The 22,485-nt window shown below is 36.3% G+C and overlaps 1 protein-coding gene across 1 annotated transcript in view; it reads left to right on the top strand.

Moving 5' to 3' along the window:
• The window catches only part of LOC150109014 (general transcription factor 3C polypeptide 3), a 306,866-nt gene that overhangs the window by 74,779 nt on the left and 209,602 nt on the right, over positions 1-22,485 (top strand). The window contains exon 10 of the mRNA XM_090411276.1: positions 6,994-7,160. Within this exon, the coding sequence (XP_090267402.1) occupies positions 6,994-7,160 (167 nt within the window). The remainder of the gene's footprint in view (positions 1-6,993; positions 7,161-22,485) is intronic.

Below are 22,485 nucleotides of genomic sequence, written 5' to 3'. Positions count from 1 at the left end.
CAAACACCTCCAGACTTCTTGCCTTGGCACTCTATCATATGCTTTCTCCAGATCAATAAATACCAGATATAGCTCCCATTGCTTCTCTCGAAACTTTGCCATCATTTGCCATAACCCAAAGATAGCATCTGTTGTCGATCGACCAGACATGAACCCAAATTGCTCCTTTGCAATCTCCACCTCCTTCCTCAGTCTTCCATCAAGAACCCTCTGTAGGATTTTCATTGTGTGGGACATCAACTTTATTCCTTTGTAATTCTTACAGTCTTGGGCATCCCCTTTACTCTTGTAGATGGGGACAAGAGTACTTTCCCTTCCATTCCTCAGGTATATTTTCCTGTTGACAAACTTTTATTAACAGGTCCCACAGCAGACCAATTCCTTCTTCCATGCCTCCACTGGGATCCTGTCAGGGCCCACCGATTTTCCATTCTTCATCCTCTTTATGGCCTCCTTCACTTCCACTCTACTAATGTTCTGCACCATCCCCTCATAAGGCTCCCCATCTTCTCTGTGAGTCCTTGCATTTTCTTCATTCAAAAGCTCTTCAAAGTATTTTCTCCATCTGTTTCTCATATCCACATCCCTCCTTAATACCATTCCTCCAGAGTCTTTGATCTGCTTCACATGTACGATGTCCTTTGATGCCTTATTTCTACATTTTGCCAATCGATAAATCTTTCTCTATCCTTCCTTTGTTTCTAATTGATCATAAAAAAAGTCTTAATATGTCATGGCCTTCGCCTGTGCAACAACTCTCTTGGCTTCTCACTTTTTCTCTCTGTCCTCTTCCACCTTGACTCGTCTCACTTCTGGTTTGCCTTCCTCTTAGCTGTCACTGCTTTTTGTACATTATTATTCCACCACCAACCCTCCTTCTGCTCTCTAATCTTTCTGGATGTTTCACCAAGCACCTCAATTGCATAGCTTAGAATTACTTTTGAATTATGTCTCCACTAGTCTTGTACACTTTCTAGTCCATCCGAAATCCTCTCTAACACCTTCTCCCTAAAAACAGTTCCTTACACTCTCCTCTTTTAAGCGAAACCACTTAATTTTCTTCCTCCCATGGCTTCCAAAGGTTCTTATCTTCGACTTTATTTTAAAGTCTGCGCACAGCAGCCGGTGTTGCTGCGCTACTTCATCTGTTGGGTTACCTTACAATTTGTTACTGCCATAAGATTTTTTTCTTTTAGTCAAAATGTAGTCAATCTGTGAATTTGATATGTTATCAAATGCTCTTCCTTCTTACAGAAAAAGGAGTTCACAATTGCCGGATCAAACGCTATTGCAAAGTCCAAAACCCTCTCTTCTTCCTGGTTCATCATTTCCACTCCATGGCCACCATGCATCCTTTCACAGTCCCTATTCTGTCTCCCTATGTGTCGTTCAAGTCTCCTCTGACAATCACCATCTCGTTGTCTTCCAGTTCCCTCATTTCTTCATGTAGCACGTTCCAGAATTCATCTTTCTCTCTCTGCTGTACAGCCAACTTGTGGAGTGTATATACATAAGATGACCAGGTGCTCTTCTCCAAGACCCAGTTTCATTCGCATGATTTTCATTCGCCTCCTACCCACCTCCAGTACCTTGCCCTTCATTCTGCCACACACCACAATTCCGACACCATTTCTTCCCTCTTTATTTGCTCCAGAGTAGAAAACAATTTATACCCGTCTCCTAGTTCCTTCACCTTTTCCCCCTTCCACCTTGTCTCCTGAACACATAAAATGTCCAACTTTCTCCTCTTCATCATGTCTGCCACCCCTCCTCCCCTACCAGTCAAGCTACCAACATTCAACATTCCCACTCGCAACATTCTCTCCACTTGCTGGGCTCGCTTCTTTAACCGCATCCCTCCTTGATGTGGTAGCCCTCATTCACTTCTCACAGCTGTAGGGCAGTGTGGCTGCACATCACTTAAGGGTATGCCCTAGCCCTTGTATCACTTTCTTTTCGACTCATTTGATCATAGCTAGAGCTGGCAGTGAAGTTTTATGACCGAATGCCCTTCCTAACGTCAATCTTTGCCATTTATCCGGGCTTGGGACTGGCACCTATTGGGGCTAGCTTGCCCCCTTCAGTGGCTGCAATAGGCGAAATGACATAGCAAGATAGGAAATATTCACCCCTAGTCCTTGAATACTCTAATATCATTGGGGTAAGGAGCAAGAAAGAAGCAAAGAAAGAAGGGGAAAACACCAGTCTACAGATAATATAACAAATGTATATTACATGAAGTAAGGCATGGTCTAGCATCAGGTACCTTGGGTTTGCCATGCCCATACTCACTAAAGTGAGCCCATGAGAATAAATGTAAACTGAAGACTAAAATACACAAAGATTATTCAAGATAAAATGAAAGAGTATGAGAACAGGAACCAAACCTTGGAGATTCAGTGGCAAACCTTAAAGAAAAACCCTGATTGATTCAGCCAGAGAGGCATGTGGTGAGGTTGTCTGCAATGATAGAAAATTCAGAACTCCATGGTGGACACAGGAAGTAAAAGAGGCAGTGAAGGAAAAGAAGAAAGCATATCAAAAGTTCCTGGCAAATAACTCATCTTGTGCTCTTAAAGAATACAGAAACAAATATGGAAAGGTAAACACTGTGTAAAACTAGCTAAACAAAAGTCATGGGAAGATTTTGGTAAGAACATAGAAAATAAATATCAAGTAGGTGGCAAGATATTCTGTAGGTTGTTGAAAAAGCTCAGAAATGAAGGAAAGAGTACTGTAAAATGAATTAGAGTTGATAAAGGTGACATGAAAACTAGAGATAAAGATATCCTTGATGTATGGAGTAATTACTTTGAAAAATTGCTAACTGAAACAAACAGTGATGACAGCACAGTGATAAAAAAACACTAAACAGACATGCAATCAGGAATACATATCCCTACTTGAAGTAGAAAAAGCCACCAAAAGCCTGAAATGTGGAAAGGCAGCTGGAGTAGATGATATTCTACCAGAAATGCTCAAGTATGGAGGTATAAAAGTCTAACAGTGGCTGCACTGCATAGTTCAGAAGTCCTGGACAGAGGGATGTATTCCAGATGATTGGAGTAGAGCTCTCATAGTACCCATATATACAAAAAGGGAAATAAAAGTGAATGTGAGAATTACAGAGGTATTTCTCTACGGAGGGTTCCTGGTAAGATTTATGTCAGTATACTTGATAAACGGTTGAGAAGGATTGTGGAAGAGAAGCTTGGTGAAGAACAAGCTTGAGTCAGGCTAAATAGAGGCTGTCAGGATCAGATTTTCAATTTATGACAAATAGTTGAGAAGTCATGGGAATATAACAATGATCTGTATTTAAGTTTTCTCTGATCTGGAAACAGCATATGACAAGGTACCAAGAGAGAAGCTATTCAAAACGTTACAGTTGTATGGTGTCAGTGGGGCATTATATCAAGCAATACTTTGTCTTTATTTGAGTTGTAAGTCAGCAGTTAGAATTGAAGGAAGTACATTATCACCTCTGTTATTCGTTATCTATATGGATCACATTATGAAGGAAAGTGGTATTAAACTTGATATCAAAATTGTTAATCTCAGCTCTTTACTTTATTGTGGATGATGTTATACTTTAGCTGTGGTACAAGGCTGCAAGATTCCCTTACTAAATTGAATGACTGTTGTAATAGATATGGTATGAAGGTCAGCAATAAAAAGACAAAGACAATGAAAATAGGCAGAATCGTTGAAAATGTCAACTGTGTTGTGAATGGAGAACCTGTGGAACAAGTAAAACATTTCAGCTACTTAGGCACAATTTTTAGTGAAGATGGTAAATTAAATATGGAAATAGACAACAGAATCAACAAAGCTGGTATGGTAGAAAGTCAATTAAATAAGTTCATATGGAATAAGAGAGAAATTAATCAGAACACTAAATTAGCTGTATACAAGACAGTGTTCAAACCAGTTTTAACTCATGGATCTGAGAGCCAGATCAGAAGTAAAACACTTGACCAAAGACTACAGACTGCAGATATGAGAGTCCTGAGAAAGATTAGAGGCATGAACAGATGGCATCAATGGCAATATCATATTAAAAACGAGGATATTAGGAAAGAACTTGACATTGTCAGCATCCAGGAATGTTTTAGCATAGCTAATCTCAGGTGGTATGGTCACTTAAACAGAATGGGAGAGGAAAGATTAGCAAAATAAGTGTTCTCTGCCTCTAGGAAAAAGTCCCAGAGGAAGACGAAGTTATAGGTAGATTGATACAGTAAAGAGTGTTTTAGAAGATAGAAATATAAGATCTGATAATATTGAAGTCTTGACAGGTAACAGATTGATTTGGAGGAAAATTGTAGATAGGAAGTTAGTGATGAGGTAAGTTTTTCATGTAGTATCATCATATCCTGTACCCCCCCCCTCTTGAGGGTACATTGATGATATCTAAAAGGCTAGTGCATCCCAAAGATGCAAACAAAGCAACTCATGGTGTTGAAATGTTTACATCTTTGCTAAGCAAGAATAGTTTTGTATGATTCTTTTAAGTGTGAGTGCTGCTGGTCTTCATATTTTAAACAAGATGTTGATTTCAACAGATTATTTTACTTTAGCTGTGATATATGTTTTAACAGATTTGGTTATGAAATGTGTATTTCCTTTTTGCTGATGGTATAAAAGTAGCAGATATCTTTGTATTTGAATGTACTGATATGCTTTTGGATGAGTTTTATGTGTAATAAAATGTGTATTTCCTTTTTGCTGATGGTATAAAAGTAGCAGATATCTTTGTATTTGAATGCACTGATATGCTTTTGGATGAGTTTTATGTGTAATATTTTTATTCTAAAGAATGTACAAATGGAAAAGGCTCTTAAGGTTTAATTCTTAAAAAAAACTCATAATTACAAGAAACTTTGAAGTATCATAGTTGCCATTGGTAAACAGTTTCGAAATGAAGAAAAAAGTGAGTGTGCTGTGATAAACAAGAATTTTTGTATTATTTATTTATTTATTTCTTTTTTTGCATTTCAGAACCAAGAATGTTAATTTATTGTTCACTAATACCACTGAAGTATTTGTTTAAGTGTGTGCATATAATTTATATTTCAGTTGTGTGCAGTCATCCATCCATTTATTTATTTATTTCTCTTTATGCTCTTGAAAGTCATGTCTTTAAATGTATATATTTCATTCAAAATAAACCAATGCATCTTTCCTCCTATACACTCTGATAAAAAATTTTCATATATTCATCATTAGAAAATATTGATTGAATTTGAACCTGTGATACTTGAGAATAATAGCTACTTTTAGCTAAGCTTATTAGATAAGTATTTATTAATTAATATATTACAAAGGTAATATTTTACCTTTTGTTGTCTAGTTATTTTTAATACTTATCAGTGAAAGTAATCAATTCTGTATTGCTGCACATCCTGTGAGAACTCTGAATAAAAACTTTTAGATAAGTGTTTCTGAATACTTTCATAGGTTTCAGAAATACCACATATCTAAACATTTATGCTATAATGACATAACATTGATGTGTGCTGCAATGCTAATTGCTGTCTATCCAATATCTCTGAATAAAAGTATGTTGTTATTAACTTGTTCATGAGGAAGACTTCCATCAGTGTTTTGATATTTTTTCTTAGCACATAAGTGTGTGTGAGTAAATTTCACAAAGGTTGTTTGTATAGTATGTATGATGCTAACAAATAATTCATATAATTACTAGATTGGTGGTATCAAAATACATAAATTCATGAGATATGTTTGCAAGTCTTTCACCTTTATAAAGGACACAAAGAAATGCTGTGAATAATTTATCACAAAATAATTTATCGCAGAAAAGACAGTAGCAGGAATCATAAACAAACAAACATAAAACAACATTAAAAAAAACACTCTTTCTCTTACAAGGTTGGTACATGTGCCTTTTATTAGATGTCATATTTCTTTTCAGAGATGCCAAGCTTAGAATCTTCTCTGGTTCAGGATGGTTTGGTCACACTCTTTTTATTGCTTTTATCATTCCCCAAATTCTGATTACCATTTGGACCTCTTTGATCATTCAATTTTGAAGATTGATTCTCAGTTGTCTAAATACCCATCAGCAAAGAAATCATCCTTAGAGATATCCAAGTTTACAACTCAAACTGGCTTCTCTTCTTCAGTTCCATGATCCGTTGAGAAGCTGGAAAAAATGACAAAGTACTTTCTATTCGTAATTCATCATCATCATTTCCTGATGTTTACTTTCAGGATGTCACAATAGTACTACATCTGATAGTAATTAATACTAATGCATATATTATTATTACTAACTTCTAACTCAAATATTTACTAAAATAATTAGTAACTAAAATATTGTCATATCTTAAGGCGCTGTTAATTGCATCAATCCACCTAGATCTTGGTGTCTTGTCTTTTTGATGTTGTGATTGCTGTCACAAAATGTACTTTTAAATGATTGTTTGCAGTCTCCTTGTTGACTTTCAGCTGTACAAGATTTCTTGAAATTCTCTCCTGATTTGTAATGGTTAATATTTTAGACAATGAACAAAAAAATAGCAAAGCGTTTTATGGTAAAATTTTGGAAAATCAAAAGCACTGAAGCTTGTGTATTTTATTTTCAAAAAAACGTTTACCAGCACTATACATTTTAACTTTATTAATTGTTCGCATCTTACTATAGTTATCTCAGGTGAACACAAAACTTATTACATAAGTTTTTCTCTGAAATCATGATCTGAACATTATAAATAATTGTTGGTCATGCAGGTAACTCTGTTTAATTTTACTGTTTATTAGAAAGCTGAGTGATTGTGGCTTGTGTCTGATTCATACTAGCTAGGCAACTTGAACTGAAATATTTAAAATACTTGAAAAAAAAATTCAGCCTTTCAAGCAATTTTTGTTGATAGTTTTACACCATATAAAATTACAGGAAACTTATTTACTTTAATGTTTTCACGATGTATATTATTTAATAATGTTAATAATTTGCAAATATGTATTTAGCTATAAAATTAGATCCTGAAAACATAGGCCTTCTTTGGAAGCGCTGCAATTTGTATGAAGAAATTGAAGACAGGAAGAAGGCTCTTGCTGGTTACAGAACTATTACACAAATATTGAAGCCTGAACACAAGGAGGGTTGCCTTCAACTCTCTAGAGAAATTGCCAAAGTAAGTTAGTTTCTAAAATCGATTTTATGCATGAATTTATATGTATGATCTTATATTTAAAATCAGTCATGTGTAGAATTTTTTTTTTATTTTGAGTAACATTGGAATTTTACTGTAGATCAGAAATATGAGCCCAGAAGGAAGAATTGAAACAACTGTTGAGCTAATTTTATCTCTCTATTAATATCATGCTCAGTTGGCTGCTATAGCCAGGTAATTTAGCTTTTATAAACCTATATTATGATAGGATAGTTAATCTTATCTCTATAGTTTTTACTACCTCCCACACAGCTGCTGTACCAGTTGTGTGTTTTGTTTCTCCTGGGAGGGAAGATGAACTGATATAAAACCCTATAATTAAAATACAAGTTTATTTAATGCTGACCATAAAAACAAACTTATATTATATCCTACCAGTTTCGCCAGCAGACTGTCTGGCTTTTTCAAGGCGTTTATGAAAAGACATAAAAACTAGTAAATGCAAATTGAAAGGAACATAAAAAACATTGTAAACCAACTAGTAGCTAAGGTTACACATTCGTGTGACAGAGAAGACTTATTGTTCTTATTCATTATCACACATGCATGTTTGTTGTAAACGTGTAATGTGATTACTTGATTAAGAGAGAGGATAAGGTTTTTCCATGAACTGTTTAGAATTACACCCTGATTTCTGTTGAGGTTTCCGCCGGTTATTGACACTATTGTGGCTTCCTTGAATAAACGATGTCTGTAGTCGTCATCGAGATATGGCATGGAGCTGTTTTGCCAATCTATCGTGTGGTTAGACATACAGAAATGACGTGCTTAGCCGGAAGAGATACTTCTGTTGTGGTTTACATCACCAACATGTTCTTTTTGTCTGATTTCTAAACTCTGTGAAGTTTGTCCTATGTAGGCAAGACCACAGGAGCAGGGAATGTAATATACTCCTGGATATTTGTAGAAAGGTACTTTATCTTTTGGGGATCCTAAAACTTGCCTGATGCTGGTGGTTGGTTTGAAGACCACTCTGATGTTGTAGGCTCTTAGTGTACTTGCTATTTGATAAGAAATTGACTTGACGAAAGGGATCACTACAGTAGAAACGTGCTGGGAGTGTGATTCTTCTTGTCTGGGGTTGTCACTGTATAGATATTTTTTATGATGTTTTGAGGATATCCATTTTGTGATAATGTGTTGGCTATTAGTGAGAGTTCAGTCTAGGTATCCTCCTCTTCTGATATAAACTTTCTGGCTCTATATTTCAACATGTGGATAATGCTCAATTTGTGTGTCTTGTGATGGTTTGAAGTATAATGAAGATATCTTCCAGTATCTTTGGGCTTTCTGTAAATAGATAATTTGACACCGTTTGATTGTTTCTTTATCAAAATGTCTAAAAAATCTTGTGCAGACCTTTTCATGGAAAAACTTGAAAAAGAAATTCTCTCCACAATCTCCCCCAGACCATCTACATGGTGGAGATATGTCGATGATATCTTCATTATATGGCAAGACAGCTTGGAAAACATAAAATAGTTTGGGGATAAAATCAACTCAATACATAACAAGATAAAATTCACTCTGGAAGTGGAAAACAACAACCAACTGCATTTTTTAGACATTTTGATAAAGAAACAATCAAACAGTGTGAAATGATCTATTTACAGAAAGCCCACATATACTGGAAGATATCTTCATTATACTTCAAGCCATCATAAGACACACAAACTGAGCATTATCCACATGTTGAAATATAGGGCCAGAAAATTTATATCAGAAGAGGAGGATACCTAGACTGAACTCTCACTAATAGCCAACACATTATCACAAAATGGATATCCTCAAAACATCATAAAAAATATCTATACAGTGACAACCCCAGACAAGAAGAATCACACTCCCAGCACGTTTCTACTGTAGTGATCCCTTTCGTCAAGTCAATTTCTTATCAAATAGCAAGTACACTAAGAGCCTACAACATCAGAGTGGTCTTCAAACCAACCACCAGCATCAGGCAAGTTTTAGGATCCCCAAAAGATAAAGTACCTTTCTACAAATATCCAGGAGTATATTACATTCCCTGCTCCTGTGGTCTTGCCTACATAGGACAAACTTCACAGAGTTTAGAAATCAGACAAAAAGAACATGTTGGTGATGTAAACCACAACAGAAGTATCTCTTCCATCTAAGCACATCATTTCTGTACGTCTAACCACACGATAGATTGGCAAAACAGCTCCATGCCATATCTCAATGACGACTACAGACATCGTTTATTCAAGGAAGCCACAATAGTGTCAATAACCGGCGGAAACCTCAACAGAAATCAGGGTGTAATTCTAAACAGTTCATGGAAAAACCTTATCCTCTCTCTTAATCAAGTAATCACATTACATGTTTACAACAAACACGCATGCGTGATAATAAATAAGAACAATAAGTCCTCTCTGTCACGCGAACGTGTAACCTTATCTACTAGTTGGTTTACAACTTTTTTATGTCCCTTTCAATTTGCATTTACTAGTTTTTATGTCTTTTCATAAACGCCTTGAAAAAGCCAGACAGTCTGCTGGTGAAACTGGTAGGCTATAATATAAGTTTGTTTTTATAGTCAGCATTAAATAAAATTGTATTTTAAGTATAAAACCCTGCTACTTCCATATGAGACTGACTGAATCTTCCTCAGTTGAAAATCTTATAAATGTTCTTTACACCTTAGAAAAGTATTTTAACCTTTTCACTATGTCTTTTGACTAAAGGACACATCATTTCAACAGGGTTATGGAAGCACTACATTTGAGCTCAAAGTCTGTTATTGAAGAAATTTTTTTTTTCTCTTTTAATTAACATTTTTAATATTCTCAGTACAGGAAACCTGGATCCTTTTCTAAATATTCAGCTTTTAACAACTAACTATGGAGTGATTATTAAATTACATTTCTCTTATGTGCTAGTGAACCAGAGAAGCAGTTGTTATGGGAAATGCATGCTTTCATCTCACATTCTATTGAAACCTGTCCCCTATCCAAACTTTAGTTTCCAACAAGTGTGTTAAGGCTTACCAAGTAGAAAATGTAGCATTATCATAATGACATGAGATGGCATTACCCTCAGCTTATATATAAGTTTACAATAGCCACAGAAATCACCAGTAATTACAAATTTTACTTTAAAATGGTAAAATATAAAATTACTGGGTTCTTGTGCAGACAGCGGTGCTGATTTTTTGGCCCCTTGTCAGGGTTATTGATTTCAGTTTTCCATGAGTGTTTCTCTTTCCCATGCATATCTGGATAGCACTGCTGTACTCAAAAAAAACAACCTTGCCTAAAGAGAAAGTTGATTCAGTGTTATACTTAAATAAATTTATTTAAGTATTTATTGTCTACTTAAAATAAATTTATTTAGGTAGGTCTTCCTATCCATACTATACTTTAATGTATCATCAGAAAAATTTTAAGTAACCTATATCACAAAGTCTACTGGTTCTGATTTGAAACCCTCCACCCTCATCCCCTCTTACATTTTACTTATAGGATTAAATAAAAACTGCTTTGGCTATAATTACAGATAATCATCACAGAATTCCAACTTTAATTCCAAACAGCACCATGTATAACCAATACCTTAAATTAAAAAATGTTATGAAATTGGAGATCACATAAGTGGGAACTTGTGTTTCCATGTATGTCATCTCCAGTTTCACCACACACTCTCACATTCAGCTGGGATCTATCCCATGGAAATTACTCCATATTCAGGTCATTCTACAAATGGGAGATAAGATTCGAGACAGCTGAAGTTAGGGTAAGTCCTAATTTCATTCGTCTCTAAAATAATGGAGAAGACCATAAACGAACAACTTCTTTGCTCTCAGAAGTCTTGTTAGTTAATCAGCAACTGCCAGTAAACTGGTGGTTGCTAATTCTTGTGATTCTATCCATCAGTATTTATTCTTAATCTAAAGTGAAACACTTCATTGATATCACTCAACAATGGACATCTCTTATTTCTCTAAATAAGTTTAGAGAAACTTGTCCAGCCACCTTGACATGTCTGAAATATCTGTCAGGTTTGGCATTAGGCTCTCACAACAAACAGCCATTCTATGGTCTCTCTTCCACGCTGTTATTCAGTAATACCAGTTTTCTTTCTGGTCAGTTACTGCATGTTATGATAGATGATTTATTGTCTTCACACTTTTCTACCATTGAAGTAGTGACCCAAGCTTTGTTCTTCCAATTCTCTCTGATTATATAGTTGGCATTCCAGTTGAAATATTCTGAATTTATAACAGATTTTAAAAAATATTAACAATATCAACTTAAGATTCAGAAGATAGATATTCAAGAGTTTTTTTGGGGGAATTTTTATGGGAGTATTTATGGGAGCATTGTCAAAGAGTAAGTGGATGTCAAAATTTATCATTATATCATCGGAATCAAGTTGTCTAATTTAATAACACACAAAAATTAGTGATATTTTTAATAAGAGGAATGAGTGTTGGATAGCAATTTAGAGATATTTGTATGTTAAATTTCTTATGAAATCAAGATTTGACCTAAGGGCAGCATTGGGCTGCATCTTGTGTGTGTGTGTGTGTGTGTGTGTGTGTGTGTGTGTGTGTGTGTACGTGTGTACGTGTGTACGCACACGGACCAGTTGTAGAATTGCAGAATAAACTTTCAGTGCAAAGGAACACAAAATTCTAACAATAATCTGAAAATGGAAAAGAGATTTAAATTATTCTAAAAAATGTAATACCTGATTGTTGGATTTCTGAGCAGGCACAGTATTTTGTTCAAGAAAATACATGTTAATTGGAGGCTGTTGTTTATGCTGTACAACTACGTACAGCTATGGAGGGTTTTGTAAAATCTTTGCACATTTTTGGGAATGGCCAAATTGTACTATTAAAGCAAATAGGATTGAAAAAAAAAGTACAAAAAATACATACTGTGATGTATCCATTAATATTCTATACCAAGTCCAAGTAAAGAACAATGAAACATTTATGGCCTGAGGCTAAAACACTAAGTTCACATTAATTGTTGATTGGAGAGATTAGTAACCCAGTTATCACAAGGAAGTTTGTTTGGAGTAGAACATTATTTTAGAATGTTTCACAATTTGGCTAAGATGAATCTTAATTGTTTCATAGGCAAAATTACTAGAATTCTTTGAAATATGAATACTTAGATTAATTAAGTTTAATTTTTGATTGGGATTTTCTGAAATATTTTGTGACTCTTAATTTTCAAACAGTGAGCAGAAATATCAAAGCTTATTTGCTAACGGAGCTCTCCTATTCCAAACTAAGGCTGAATTTTAGTTCTAACTAAAATGAAATTTTTTATCTAAATTATATTAAAAATAGTATTAAATGACATACCTGGGTGTATATTTTTAAGAAGTTAGAGATAACATGATATTTGGGCGCTGAACTGGATTCAGCTGAAAAATGTATAGTAAGAAAAAGTTGAGGATGATGAAAAATATGTGCATATATTCAATAGCAGAGAAGATAATGAATAAAATAGACACTAAATTTTGAAAGATTAAGAATTTAAAAATTTGGGAAGTAAAAATTAAAAGCATAAAAGAAACAAAACTTATAAAATATATATACAAAGCCAGCAGCATAATGGCATTCTGCCATTTCATACAAATCATCATCATCTTCCTTCCCCCCCCCCCTCTTTTTTTACCTTGCAGCGTTGAGGGTTTTTCTTCATTTAACCACAATCATACACAAAGATAAGGTAGTTAGCCCTATGCCTCCCAGTGTATCTTCTGTCTGTGGAAGCGTTCAGTTCTCAAAGCCAGTTTGTCTGCTTGCAAGATGAAAAACTCCAGATAAACTGGGGAGAAAACCCTGCAGTCCATGGCCAAGACCAGCTAACTTGGCTATGTCTGAGAAAGATCCTTAGCTCCTCACATCAATGACGGGAATCGAACCCAGGACGTTCTTTTCCCAGGCATATTGTTGTGAAGCACATAGCCACTTGGCTAATTGCACAGATTACAAATCATCTTTAGGTTTTAAACAAAACTAACTATGAGCTTGCCACATGATTCAAAATTCTATATTAAGAGGTGTTTGGTTGGTTCAAGAGTGATGGGGAGTAATTCATTTTATTTAATTGCTACAAGGTGAAGATTCTATAGACTTTCTTTGTGTTCACTACATTGGTTCTTATTGCTAAAGATTTGGTTTCATTTTCTTGGAAATAAACGGTGTAACCTTCGCAGCCGAGGGGATGTGTTTTTGACTGTATTGCAAGCAGTCATATTTTAGTAGTGGGATAATGTTAATATATTTTTGTTTGCATTTCTTCTTTGTGGTGGAATGTAAGTAGTCTAGTAAGGGAATGTTGCAATCTCACTAATGTTCAGTTAAATTAAATTTAAGAAACAAATAATGGATGCAATATAGCAGGTATTTTGCCCAGACTGTTGTTGAGAAGACAATTTTGTAATTAGAATATATAAAGATGCATTTCATGGCTTTGTAGATATGAATGTATGGGAATTTTAAGGTAATGTAGGATTTAGATAAGTTGCTCTGAGAAGATTATTATTATTATTACCACGGGCTACTCCAGGAGTCCTTAGACTCATCGAGGGAGGCCCTAAACATCATGTTCACACAGCTGTTCAACATTCTCACAGTATCTATCATACCTTGCCTTGAACTCGCTCACTGTCATAGCACCCACAACAGACTCTGGAAGCTTATTCCACTCATTTACCACTCTAAAAGTAAAGAACCCAGCTCTAACACCCCTGCTAACCACGCTCTTGCCCAGCTTCCATGGGTGTCCCCTAGTTCTCCCACCACCAGTCCTGATCTCAAAAATATCATCTGAATTAATCCTATAGAATCCTTTTAGCAATTTGAATGTCTCAATCATATCTCCCCTTTTCCGCCTATCAACTAGTTTCTGCAACCCACAAATCTTCAACCTGTTCTCATATGGTTCATTCCATAGACCTGCTATCATCTTAGTCACTCGCCTCTGGATCCTCTCAACCTCCTCCCCATCAAGAAGGAACAGAGGTGACCAAATCTGGGCACAGTAGTCGAGATGAGGTCTTATCAGGGCTCGGTACAGAGGTACAATAACTTGTTTTTCTCTGCTCGTCAAGGTATTTTTTAACAACCAAGTGAGTTGATGAGCTGATTTAGCTACTTTTGCAATGTGCCCCCTAAACTTCATCTCCCTATCCACCAACACTCCCAAGTCCCTGGCCTCATCAATCTCTTGGAGTACAGTTCCACCGATGTGGTATACTGCTGCTAATCTTTTCACTCCGAAATGCATAACCTTACATTTTGTCACATTAAATTGACATCCATTCTCCTTAGTCCAGAACTCCAATCTATCTAAGTCATCTTGCAAGACTTTGACATCTTCTGCATTCACTATCGCCCTACCCAACTTTGCATCATCAGCAAACAAATGAACTGTCCCACTTAGACCCTTCCCTATATCGTTAATGAACAGATTAAACAGCAGTGGTCCAAGAACAGAACCCTGTGGCACACCACTAGTCACAGGCCGTTTTTTGGACTCTACTCGTGAATAAACTACTCTTTGATATCTCTCCATCAACCACCCAGCTATCCATCTCACCAACCCTATATCCATTCCCATATGTTGTAGTTTACGGATTAGAATTCCATGTGGTATCCTGTCAAATGCCTTTGCCAGGTCCAGCAGTATCACTGTAAGCCCATTTCCCTTATCCAGTTCAGCCGTCACCTTGTTATAAAACTTGAGCAAGTTACTGAGGCATGATCTACCCTTCACAAAGCCATGCTGTCCTCTGTACAGTATCTCATTTTCATCAATCCATTCCTGTATTTTTCCCTTGACTACTTTCTCCAAGACCTTGACAACGACTCCTGATATGCTGATCGGTCGGTAATTTGCAACCGTAGTCTTGGATCCTCCTTTATGCAGTGAAACTATTTTCCCCTCTTTCTACGCCTTCGGGACTAAGCCAGACCTGAGACTCAGATTAAACAACATGGTCAAGGGCACTGATAATTCATTAGCCGCTTCATGCAAGACCCGTGCCGGTATACCATCCAATCCCACAGATGTATTCACATTAAGGTTCTGTAATAGACTATTCACCTCCACTTCATTCATCACAATTCCCATATAAACTAACGGTTCCTTCATTTTTTCAACGTCACCACCTGGATGATATACTTTTGCAAAGTGCGCGCTCAGTAACTCCACTATATCGACTGGTTCAGTGAACTCTTTACCATTGTCATTCCTTAAAATCATTTTGCCATGTACAGTTTTTTTCTTGCTTGCAGCATATTGAAAGAACTGTTTGGGATTCTCTTTTGCTTGCATAGCTAGTTTCCTTTCACAATCGGCGTTTGCTGTTTTTACCACACTCGTTACCCTTCTGGCCTGTACTTTATACTGTTCGTGTGCCTGCAGGTCACCCCTTTCTTTAAATTCCCTCCATAGTTGTTTCTTTTTTTTTTGCAGCTCAAGCTTAATGGTGTTATTCATCCATTTACCCCCTCCTTGTTTCACTATTCGGACCTTAGGTATACAATCAGCCATAACCTCCTGTAAATGCTCTTTGATCACATCCCATGCTCTATCGACGTCCAGCCCTTGCAGTTGTACATGCCATGGCACTGATCCAAGCAATCTCCTAAGCTTGTCATACTTGCCAGCACGGTAATTCCACATATACCCTGTCTTAATCACAAATTTCACACCTTTAGCCACCTCCCAGGTCAAGACCTTATGATCACTCTCACCAATAGGTGGCAACATGGTCATATTCATTACAGTCAAATTCTCAGATACTATTACCAGGTCAAGCACTCTCACACCCCTAGTATTTTCAATTACATGCTGTTTCAGATAGTTATCCCTTAATAATTGAATAAAATCCATTTCCTTCCTCACATGTGTCCTCTCCTCCTTCCAATCAATGTTACCATAGTTGAAATCCCCCATAATAATTACCCTCCTTCCACTCATTTCATCAATTTGTTTATGCATACCATCTCCACCATCTATTCCATCACCTGGTCTATAGCAGCACCCAACTGTATTTTATTCTGCCAGTATCAATCTCACACCAAATAGCCTCAAATGAGCTCCTTTCACTATCCTGCAATACTTCAATTCTCCTTGACTGCAGTTCATCAGCTATCATCAATAACACCCCTCCCCCAATTTTATTCTCTCTGTCCCTCCTAAACATACTATAACCTACACATTCTATCCCACTAACTATATCATCTTCCGTCAGCCATGTTTCACTAATGCCAATAACCTGTGGCCAGGAAGAGCCAATCAAGGCCAAAAATTCTTCCTTCTTGTTCCTAATACTCCTGGCATTAGTATACATGAATTGCAGTGTTCCCTTTGTCCCACCCCTATCTTGATGCGTTATTCTAAATGTCCCATTTCCATTTTTTGTCCTTATTGCTGGCTCAGGTACATTATATACATTTTTACACTCAACTGTCTCACTGATATCTGGATATCCACTTCCCCCCTCCTTGGTAGTTCTAGTTTCCCTGGTTCTGCACATCCATTTTCACTTCATTCAGCAACACTTTTTCCAGTCTCCGCACACCAAGTCCATTTAAATGCAGGCCATCCATCTTGTATAAGTCCTTTTGCCCATCAAACTCATTCCACACGTCCACAAATTCCACACCACACCGTCCGCATAACCTGCGCATAATATCATTTGCGATTATGGCCCTCCTTCTAAACTCCTCTCTGTCATACCGCAGTAACAGACTCACCATTCTAACTCTGTCACTCTTTTCTTTCGCTACCTTTAACAATACTTTCAAGTCCTCTCTCATAAAAAATTTATCACCTTTCAATTCATTCGTACCAGCCACAATTGTTATTTCTTTCACCCTCTGTTTTTGCACTCTAATGCTCTCACTTACATCCTTAAATTTCGCACCCGGTAAGTACGATTTAGTTACACTCCCATCTATTACTCCTCTTAATAACGAGTCACCATACAACATTCTCTCCTTCATTTCGGAAACTCGCCCACGCTGTTTATTTACGTTAGCCGAATCACTCTGGAAAGAGTTTTGCAGGTGCTCTAATTGCCGCTGCGCATCTTGTATCACTGCTTGCAGCCTAGCGATCTCACTTCCTACAAATAATTCCTCATTTTTTTTATCATTCAAACCATTTTCTCTTTCTGTATAATTGCTCTCACTCTTTCTTAGACCATCTTGTACACCGCAATTCCCTATCGAGCCACTAATTTCACTCGCATTCTGGCTTTCTTCAACCATAACTGTCTCACAACCTGACACATACTTCGACTCCTCACTTTGCATACACTTTCTACACATTCTCCCACCACTATCACTTTCAATCTATACTCCAGCCTCATTCGGGAATGCATACATTCCACACACATCACATTGGGCAAATTCTCTCACATTATAGTTTTTGAACAATGGCGTCGTATTTTTGGACGCCATTATCTTACGTCGCATTGGCGCCATATTCAAATATATGAAACGTATCGTTAAAGACTAAATAGTTTACGGAATTTACACCAAAATCACACAGACACAACAAGCTACCAAATTTAGACAATATTACGTTATGATTTTTAACATATATTCTAATTTCCATTCAAAATTGTACTTAGCTTTCGGGAGCTCCCTGAAAACACGACTGTTCCCCTGGCCCTCTAGCGGAGAAGATGGAACATTATTTCAGGATGCATGATTGTATTAAGCTAATAGTGGTTGATGGGAGGATAAATGCAAGTAATCCTGATGTTGGTGGGTTTATGGTATACCTTAGTACTAAATGTGATGATTGGATCTAGTTAGGGTTAAATTTAAGAAGTTCTCAGATTTATTTCTTCATATCAAATAATGAATTTTAATCTGTGGTCAAAGGTGTTCATAAAAATAAACAGTTTTTATGTGACATTCTCATTACTGATGCCTAGAAAACATCTGCAATTCCAACAATCACAAACAGCATCCCAGAGATACATCAAAGGAAGGTCATAGGCTACAACTGCAGTGGCAACCAGTATCTCTGATTATTTGCTTGTCAAAACAGAAGTGCTATCCCAAATCAGTTGTGATCTGACCTCGTGTTGGCTAAAGGAACATCAGTGCTTCCATTGTGTTCGGAAGGTATTCTCTATGTAGGCAATTAGTAGTCTGCATGCCCCTATTCCAACGTCATAGGAGAGAACTTTTGAAATGGGTCAGGCTCCATGTCAACTGGACACAAGACCAATGGGGTTGGTATTGTTTAGAAAAGAGTCCTGATTTGCTCTACAAAACAACAATATCGGGCATACTCTGAAGTGAAGAGAACCAGGGGCACGTTATCATCCTTCTGTATTTGTGAAAGGGACACTTATGTTGGAGGTAGTGTGATGGTTTGGAGAGACATCTCATTGGATGAATGCACTGACCATTATGTATTTGCTAATGGAACCATGGATGCAGCAACTTATAGAGATGATGTCCTGTACCCCTATTTTCATCTGTATGCAGGTGCAATAGAGGAGGCATTTATCCTGCAAGATGATGATGCCTGTCCTCATCAAGTGAAGCTAGTGGATCAGAATCTTCAAGAGGACACTATCATATGTATGGACCTCTTTACAAAATATATAGGAGCAATAACACGAATTGCTTCTGCAAAGCAGGAGTAATTCATGTTATGACCAACTGAGCTCCTGGAACATCATTATAAACAGTATGAAACATTGTTGAGATAGTGCTGTATTGCGATGAAGGGTTACCATATTCCTTATTGAGACACTTTGACCATCTCATTTTGATCTTTTTATTGTTTTTTTTTTTAATATAGTCTTGATGTACCTTTTTTTATTGAATTAAACTATGTATTTACAATTTTTGTGGGTATTTATTTCACATCTTATATCATACTGCCTTCAACTGAACTGCATTCAAATTTGTTGTTTTGTGTTATTGTGATTTTTCTCTATGTTCCTTAATTTATGAATTTTGCCAAAATATTTGACAGGAGATATCTCATTGAGAGTCTACCACTTTCCTTTTCCACATTGGAGACTATGATATCAGCTCAAGGGGGATAAATGTACAAAATAATCTGTCATGGCATAGATAGGAAAATAGCTGAAAAGTTATGTATGGAGAAACTGAGTCTAAGAAAATTAAGGTATTTAAGGGATGGGGGAATATCACAGGGTTCTGTGCTTAGACAACTGCTGTTTTAATTTATATTAACAGCATAATTTATATGAATACACTATATATTAATAGTATTGGGGTGGTCTCAGGGGAAGACCCTGTTATATGCTGATGATTCATAGTTGGTTCTGGTGATAAAGGACATATCCTCAAGGGGTGTACAGGATATGATAGTACTACATGAAAAATTTACATCATTACTAACTTTCTATTACAATTTTCCTCCAAATCAGTCTTTTACTTGTCAAGACTCCGACATTACCAGATCTTATATTTCTATCGTCTAAGGCACTTTGTACTGTATCAATCCACCTATATCTTGGTCTTCCTCTGGGTCGTTTTCCTGCCAACCTGGCAGAGAACACTTGTTTTGCTAATCTTTCCTCGTCCATTCTGTTTAAGTGACCATACCACCTGAGATTAGCTCTGCTAATGCATTCCAGGATGCTGACAATGTCAAGGTCTTTCCTAATATCCTCGTTTTTAATATGATATTGCCATCGATGCCATCTGTTCATGCCTCTAATCTTTCTCAGGACTCTCCCGTCTCCGGTCTCTAGTCTTTGGTCAAATGTTTTACTTCTGACCCAACTCTCAGATCCATAAGTTAAAACTGGTTTGAACACTGTCTTGTATACAGCTAATTTAGTGTTCCGACTAATTTCTCTCTTATTCCATATGAATTTATTCAGTTGACTTTCTACCATACCAGCTTTGTTGATTCTGTTGTCTATTTCCATATTTAATTTACCATCTTCACTAAAAATCATGCCTAAGTAGATGAGATGTTTTACTTGTTCCACAGGTTCTCCATTCACAACACAGTTGACATTTTCAATGATGCTGTCTATTTTCATTGTCTTTGTCTTTTTATTGTTGACCTTCATACCATATCTATTACAATAGTTATTCAATTTAGTGAATCTTGCACACTAGTAGCGGATTTATTTAGAAGTATAACATCGTCTGCATAAAGCAAGGAGCTGACATTAACATCTCCAATTTTGACATGTTTAATACCACTTTCCTTCATAATGTGATCCATATAGATAATGAATAACAGAGTGGATAATGTACATCCTTGTCTCACACCAGATTTAACATTAAACCATCTTCCTGTACTTCCTTCAATTCTAACTGCTGACTTACAACTCAAATAAAGACTAAATATTGCCAATTTCTTTGGCCATCTAATTGTCTTTTGTATGGTGGAATAGTAAGAAAGCATTTGATCAGAAAGACCGGTGCCTGACATACCCAAATTATAATCCCTAACGATATTTGGTTTTATTTGAAATTTACCATTCCGATTTTGCGCTTCGACCATTTCAAATTTGTGCATATTTGAAACTTCTCTCTTATACTTCCATTTGCTGACCAGAACAAGACCTCTTCTTTGCCAGACAAATTCCCCTTTCTTTAATTTTTTTAGAATAACATCTGGTGGATTGTTTTTCCTATTATTTCTCAGCGTTCCACACACACACGTACATTTTTCTGTCGTAAAGTGATTCCTTCAGCTACAGAATTATAAAAATTGTCCATATGCAATACACATAACCCCTGTCTAAATATTCTTCCATCAAGTGGAATACAATATCATATGCGTGACCCATGTTCGCTAAAGAGGGATTCAGATTTTCCTGTATAAATTTTTATTTTTATCTCCAATCCATTCGATTCACATAGTTCGTAGAATTTCACGCCATATTTGTGTTTTTTGTTTTCTGTGTATTGCCAAAACGCCAGTCTGCCGTTTCCACAACACCATTGACTCTTCAATACATAAGTTTCTGTCTGGTGTGTAGCTATTTTGCATTACACTATTAAAATGATCTAGGACTGGTCTTAATTTGTGAAATTTATCATTAGCTGCTTGGGAATTATCTGCAAAATGCAAATGATGCAATAAAATTTGAAATCGATTTCATTTCATTTTAGAGCACCAAAATGGCAAATTGTAAAGTTGATTTGTATTCCAATAATGCTCAGTAGATGGTAAATTACTAGGACCCATATGAAGTAAAAGTCCAAGAAATAATTTCATTTCAAGTATGTCTGTTGCTTTCCAGTTTGAAATTCTTTGACTTATTTTGATCTGCACTCAGCTTTGCTCAATATTTTGTAAAACATATAAATTGGTTTGTTCTACTAAAATTGTGAGAAAATCTTCAGAAAAGTTCAACTAACCTTTTGATACTGAAATTTCCAGTGTCAATTTTAAAACCTGCAGTTTCAACAAAGTTGAATTGTGGGGGGGGGGACTCTTGTTCTGAATTTTTTCAATAAGTAGATGTTGATGTATTTGGCTGGATGCTAACTTCATCTTCAAAAGTTTCTTCATCATCTGAATCACCACTAGAGTCGATCATCTTCGGAATCAGAACCAAATATTTCATAAAATTCATCGCTCGTATTAGAATAAGCTTCTACTTCTATATCAGTAAGTTTTCTTTTACTGGCCATGACAAAATTGAAGGTTCTTGGAGACTAGAAATGAAAACTAGACTAGACGCAATAAACACCATCGTCAGCACATGTAATATATAGGTGGAAGTGATATGAGATTACTCATACTTGGCCTATGAAACAATTCTGTCTGATAAGCCGGCTATGAGATTACTCGTAGTGACCTTGAAGACGCGAAAGCGCTTGGCGTGCGGGAACAAACTATGCCTGAGGAGCGTGGCAGCAAATGTGTTAAACAATTATCATAAAAAACCGAAAATTGGGCTCTGCTATGTAGACGATATTTTCATCATATGGTCAAGAAAAACAGAAGAACTAACTGCTTATAAAGATTACCTGAATAATATACACAACAACATAAAATTTACTTTGGAACAAGAAGAACATAAAATACTTCCCTTTCTTGATATCCTGATAGAAGTGAATGAAAAAGATAATAAATTATCCTTCTCCATCTATAGAAAACCCACCAACACAGGAAGATTTCTTAATGTGGCCTCACAACACCATCCCTTGCAAAAAATACTTTTAATTAAAACCTTGAGGTGACAGAGCTTATAATATTTCCAACACAGAAAAATGAAGAATTTCAATATTTAACACAGATCCTCAAAAAAATGGTTATGAAGCTAA

The sequence above is a fragment of the Typopeltis vanoorti genome, chromosome 2 (assembly GCF_054136105.1).
Source record: "Typopeltis vanoorti isolate ZY-2024b chromosome 2, IOZ_Tvanoo_1.0, whole genome shotgun sequence".
Taxonomy (NCBI): domain Eukaryota; kingdom Metazoa; phylum Arthropoda; class Arachnida; order Uropygi; family Thelyphonidae; genus Typopeltis; species Typopeltis vanoorti.
The sequence above is the reverse complement of the archived record's forward strand: the minus strand, read 5'-3'. Positions and strand labels throughout refer to the sequence as shown.